Source organism: Hevea brasiliensis, unplaced genomic scaffold, assembly GCF_030052815.1.
Source record: "Hevea brasiliensis isolate MT/VB/25A 57/8 unplaced genomic scaffold, ASM3005281v1 Scaf295, whole genome shotgun sequence".
NCBI classification, from domain to species: domain Eukaryota; kingdom Viridiplantae; phylum Streptophyta; class Magnoliopsida; order Malpighiales; family Euphorbiaceae; genus Hevea; species Hevea brasiliensis.
Window position 1 is genome coordinate 20194 of NW_026614801.1, and position 6345 is coordinate 26538.

General features: G+C 34.9%; 1 protein-coding gene across 1 annotated transcript; it reads right to left on the minus strand.

Annotated features, from left to right (window-relative positions):
• Positions 1-768: 768 nt before the first annotated feature.
• Positions 769-5117, minus strand: LOC131176954 (lysine-specific demethylase JMJ26-like). The gene is made up of 12 exons (XM_058141967.1): positions 4769-5117; positions 4436-4577; positions 4243-4342; positions 3881-4013; positions 3734-3788; positions 2944-3637; positions 2443-2772; positions 1634-2050; positions 1488-1560; positions 1310-1395; positions 1074-1193; positions 769-974 (listed from the first exon to the last, which is right to left on the minus strand). Exons 1-12 carry the CDS (start codon positions 5115-5117, stop codon positions 909-911), a joined length of 2565 nt encoding a protein of 854 aa, XP_057997950.1. The 3' UTR covers positions 769-908.
• Positions 5118-6345: the final 1228 nt, after the last annotated feature.

A 6345-nucleotide genomic window follows, 5' to 3' on the forward strand; every position in this document is an offset into this window, starting at 1 on the left:
TGATCCATGAGATAACTAAATTCTTGTGATTATATGATACACTAAAAACTAGTGCATCAAGAGCACCTTATAATTTTTCATCTCCTATCATCCCATGTCATGTATATTTTGGCTTTCTTTCTTTTCAATGATTTACCTATCATCGTTAGTGAAGTGAGTTAGTGTTACATTATATTTGGATGAAGTTTTTGAAAATATGATATAGGATTTTAAAATAATATAAATATTTAAGAGTAAGTATTTTTTTAACGAATATAAATTTTTTTGAGATTTTAAAATTCAAAAACTCTAATTTTTTCATTCCACTAATTTAGTAGATCAAAAAGTTTTTAATAGTTTATCTTTCATTACATTTTTCATACCATTAGTATTGGTTTGTTATGTTAAAATATTTTCTTAAATACATTTTTAAATTAATTTAAAATTAAATTTGATATATTTTAATCATAAAAATTCTAACTCCCTGTTGCATGGAATCTTGAATTTTATAAACATTCAATGTATAGTTTGCAATTATCTTTGTAAACACCGAAAAACATATATAACAAAATTCAGTAAAACTAAGTGCGAATCCAAATAATAAATTCATAATCATATTGATTACAATAAAAGTAGTAAGATAATAATGCAGTTGGAATATTAGAATGAAATTTTCTAAATTATCCCATCCAGAAACTCTCTTTAAACAAAGCAAAGCTCATATAATAATTCCCAATGTATCATTTATAAGCCAAACTAAATAAGAAAGGGAAAAAAATCGTCTGTGTTAAACATTAAATTGATGATTTACATCCTTCAAAACAACTTTAATTAATGTAACAACAATGTTAAAAAATTGGAAAAAAAGGGAATAATTAACTTTGGCTTCTTTGTTCTTCAGTTGCCACTTTGTGTAGAACTCAATGCTGTCATTGTATCAGTTCTTCTAAATCTTTAATTGCTTCTGCAATTGCATAGATTATCATCTTCTTGATCTGTACCACAAAAAATTGTAGGAAAACAACCTTTAGGCTCAAAAATGGCAATACCAGCATTCGCTTGATTCTAAATAAATGATAGCAGAAAGGTGTTACCTCAAGTTTGTCTTCTCTAGCCCCGTGGTTCTTTGGAAGTTGTCTGAACTCTTTGGTTAAGCGAAGGCACTCCCGGACATTTTCAGGAGAGACAAAATCTACGGCAACTTTTGTACATGACTGTTTAGATGGAGGAAAAAGATATTAAATATAATCTCCATCTACATATGAAGGCACTATTTCATGAAACATTAGAGGAGGATTTAAAAGAAAAATATGCAAGTCTCAATATTTACCTTGAGATTCCTAACTTGGTGTGGGCAACCAGCAGGAATAAATACGGCTTCTCCAACTCTTTGTTCAAATGTCCAAGGTTCAATACCTAGAAATGTAAAACAATTCGAGTGTCACAATAATTTTAGAAAGAGAGAGAGAGAGAGAGATAGAGAGATTCAGCTTTCTTAATATACTAACCAAATTCCTCCTTCAACTTCTTTTTATGCTCCGAAGTTAAGTAGAAACACTGGTCATGAATTGGATGGACGACCTGCTTATAACAGGTTAGTTATTAGTGAATCACAATCGACTAGTCTGAAAAATAAGTAGTCAGTATAAATTACCTGTTTTACTGGGGAGCAGTAAGTGTGCCTAAATTCCATGGAGTGCTTTCTTAAATATTCTTCTAACTTGGAGACATCCTCCCTTCTAAAAATGTCCCACAATGCACCACACATATTATCTGTTTCACCTTCACTGGGCAAACCAGGGAGTGTAGCTCCTCTCGGCTGATTATGGGAAAGCTCAAGTTGTTCACTGATTTGGGAGGGGTGCTTCTCTGTCTCAATAATCTTTGATACACCCATCTCTTTCCAGCTACCGCTGCAGTCACCAAGTTGTTCAATGGAATGATGGTCTAGCTTATCTTGCTCCAAACGTTCTTTCCCATCCTGTGCCAAATGTTTCCTTTTGAGCTGTTGAATAGCAGTCTGTTGTTCTTCACTTAAAGCTACCTCTGCAGTATGTGTCAAAATATTCACCTACATTACTGGACAAATTTAAGATCAGTATGAGCTCCCTAACTAACAGTTGGTAAACCACGGGGTGAAAAGGGGCAGCTATTTTCTTGTCTTTAAAAAGAAAGGGAGGGGGGGCGGGGCCAGGGGCGGGGCGGGGGAAGTGGTGGGTGGGTGTTGGCGTGGTGTTGTTGTTGGTGGGGGAGAGAATGTAGAAGATTTGAAAACCCATTACTTATATAAGCATTTGCTGAAAATGGAAGAGCCCATGTGAAACTCATTCTTGACATAAACGTTTAAGTCAAATTTAAAGAGTTTGTGGAAAGAGTAGAAAAAAATAGGAGACTCTTAAGCAACTTATGCTAGAATACAAGGTGCAAGGCGTAGTAATAACATGGTGGATATTTTAGGCATACCGCATCTGACATATCACAATGAAGTTTGGTTACAGAGTCCCCTCTGCCGAGCTCTTCTGTTGTACCATATGCAATGTAAGTTTTCGGACCCATGTCTGGTTTGAGCAAATCTGGTGGAAATTTCACAGCAAGGTTAAGGATACCAGCCTTGGGATCACTATATTCTTGAAATGGCAATGCACTGATAAACTCATCACAATGGCGTGGCAGAAGGTCTTCAAACTTATCAGATGGGGGCCAATCCTTCAGCTTCAGCATCTCAGGCCAAAAGTTTTCATATCTTCTTCCTTCTGTATAGCCCTTGAAAAATTGACAGGTACTAATTTCCACCTGAATATTTTAAAAATCAGCACTCGTGAGTAAAACGACAAAGAAGATAAATCAGCATAGGATAGATTAATGTAACTCGCAAAAGGAAAATAGAATATCTTTTTGATCACATGCATGATACAATATTTTTGGGATGAAAAAAGAATTCCAGGTAGGATAATGGCGCCAAACCTCACAAGAAGCCAGGCAATCAATGGCCTTCACTTCAGACATATTAGCTCTTGTCTCTGGGTCCACATTTTCGCATAATGCACGCCACATTACCATTGGTTCCCAGCTCAAATGAGTTGTTACCTCAAGGGCATCGCGAACTATAACAGGTTCACCTTTAACCCAATGCTTTTGAAAGTGAAAAAGCTCTTCAACCTCTTGAATGTCATTCATAGCAGGACAATACAAGTAATTGTCCTTGGATCCTTCTCTAGAAGCTGCGCTCCGCAGCATCTCTCTCCCTGCTTCAGAATTGTTGCACATCGAATCTGCCCTTTCCGTGTCAAAACCTACTAAATCTCGCGCCTTCTTTTTCAACTCTGAAATGCATCCCATTGGAAGGATACGCTTTAGCTCCAGTACACAATCACCACAACCACCCATTTCTTTTGGAGCACAAGAAATACTTCCATCATCATTGGCATTCCACAGCACAACCGTTGGTTCACCTTGATCCTCAGCATTTTCAAAATCACAAGGCAGTGGATCTCCACCATGCATGTAATCAGAGCCTCGGTCTACGTATCGAAACTTCATTTCAGCACGACTTGACAAGCTTCCTTCACGAATTTCGTGACAACAACTGAGACACAGTTCATAAGCACATTTTGGGCAGCTGCGGTGGAGGTCAACAACAGAAGTCGCACAATGGTTGCTGCACCAAGACCCAAAAAAATTCAATAAATAAGCTTTAAGTTGAAACAATAAAATCACATAGTTTCCAACCCTCAGCACAATAAGAGATTCTTACCAATAGACACGCTCATCATTGTTACAGAAGTTCTCTGCTATCTCAGGGGAGGAACCTGATTACAAGAACAATTCATAATTTATTAGCAGGAAATGAATTTAAACATAAAAACTCATACCTGAAGCTAAAAAGAAAACGAGGATGTACCTTGAATGCTAGCCTCAATTTGCATCTCTTGAGTTTGTTCTTCACAGATTTGTTCCAGAAAGGGAAGCAGAGACTTTATCAAATATTTTAGATGCTGAATCTTTTCACTGTCGGTGATGTCCCTTTTTGATGTCTGGACGTGATCAATATTATGAGCTAGTTAGAAGAAATGCTTGCATTCAGAATTTCAGTTCTGTAACAGGGTGCTCCAACTGCCAATGTAATATAAGATGCTTATTTGTCAACTTACAAGTTTAAAAAGCCAACTCTAAATTTCAAAAAACTAGCCTAATGGAGCTTTTGCTTCTTTATTAATGTCCTCACAATCAATAGGATAGAAGAGGGACAGAATAAAAACAAACCTTAATCAAACCACTGGAGTGCAAACACGCATTGCAGTTGCAATTTCTACGACAATAAGGACATTGTTCTGCAATTTCTTCTTCTGTCATCTGTGGATACCTACATACATCACAGCAGAATATGCATATGCCAAGTAAGCTTCTAAGCTTGTTATGCTAAAACAATGTCAAATAGTGTAGCCAAAAAATTTACCATTGTTTGATACATTGGACACAATATATTTTGCTTTTACACTTCTTGCAAGGGACAACAATTTTTCTTTCGTTTTTCATGCACTGATGACACTTTGGGCGTGCTTCTATTTTGGCCTGCTTGAAGCAAGAAAAACTGACAACTTTAGTTACCAGAGTAAATAAAGAAAGAAACTATTCCTTTCAATGTCAAGGGAACATGTATAATTCCACTATAGCAGATAAAAAAAAAATGACCAGAGGTAAATAACCTTCAAAAAATGACCATTAAATTTAGGATTAAGAAAATAATGATAAAAAAGTAAATAAAAATAAACTCTTATATTCATAATACACGCTTGCTCTAAAACTTCATCTTCTGAATCACCCTCCAAGTCTACAACTACAAAACTACTTCTCTTATTCAGCCGCTTCTTTGGAATTCCAATGCCTTTAGAGAATTCAAAAGCAGGAGTCAGTTTCACTTTCTTGGATGAATTTTTTGTTCTTGTTGGGAGTGACCACTCATCATCATCATCGTCCTCTTCCCGTTTCCATATCTTGCCATTAACTCTATTCTTAAGGGTTTTGTGAACTTGTCTCTTCGATGCAAGCCAAGAAACATTCGAGATTCTTCTCATCTTCTGCACATTATGATTACCATCACCTCTGTGCCGGTCTTGCTTAGAAATAACAGCATCCATCCTCACTGCAAGAAAGAACCAGAGATAAATACCGAAACAAAAATAGAATAAAAAATTCATATTGCACGATTGTTCTTCCACCATGAACTACGATTTATAGGGAAACAGAAATTCAATAAGCAATTAACATATTAAACGCCAATGAATTACGCATTAAAAACAATAACCATATAGTCGAAGACCATGACCAAAAGAGCTGCGGTTGAATGATAAACTCAGGTGAACTCAGCTAAAACAAACAAAAATCATCCCCATTGAAAAAGAAATAATCAAGACAAACAGAATACATATAAAGCAAAACCAGAGACTTACAAAGCTATCAAATACAAATTATAATTTGAAAAACATATAAATTCAAAAGAAACAGAGAAACCCAAAAACGAACCTGTGAACTAATCAGGGAAAAAAAATCTCTATAGAAAATTTAGATTGAAGAAGCGAACGATGATAAATGAAATCGAAGAAGAGTAAATATGTCGTGGAGAGAAAAGTGCCTTGTGCGTGAAGACATACAAATGGCATGGGAATTTCCCGTTATAGACCTGAACCGACCTCAACTCGTTTTGATGATGTTATCCCACTCTCTTTTGGAAACCGTGTGATGCAATCTTTTTCTCGGTTCCTTTGATTTCAAGAATTAAATTGGGGTGAGCATTCAGTTCAAATCAAATCGAATAAAATCAAATCATAAAAATTGAATTATATAGTTTAGAAATCAAACTGAACTGGATGAAAAATCAAATCGAACAGCTCTATTTTTGTTCTGTTCGGTTCAAACCGATCAGTTTTATTTTTGATTGATTTTTTAATTTAGACTTGATTTTCAAGTTATTTTATCTGATTTTGACCTTGGTTTGAACCTAATAACCATTAATCAATTAAATTAAACAATATATATATATATATATATACATATAATTTATAAATTTTTCATAAAAATAAATCAATTCAAAAATCAATAAAACTATTCGGTTCGGTTTAATCGATTTTTTTCTCTTTAAAACCAAACCGAACCGAAATAATCGAAATTTTTATAATATAAAACCAAACCGAATTATCTTAAAAATCGAACCAAATTACTGAATTAAGATGGTTTAGTTCAGTTTATTCAATTTGAACCAAACAATGCTCACCCATAGAATTAAACAGAAATTAACTTGTTTAAAAATTAATATTTATTATAAAGCAGCAGGGGAAGGGGAGTTTAACTTCAAGTTGCTTCACTAGA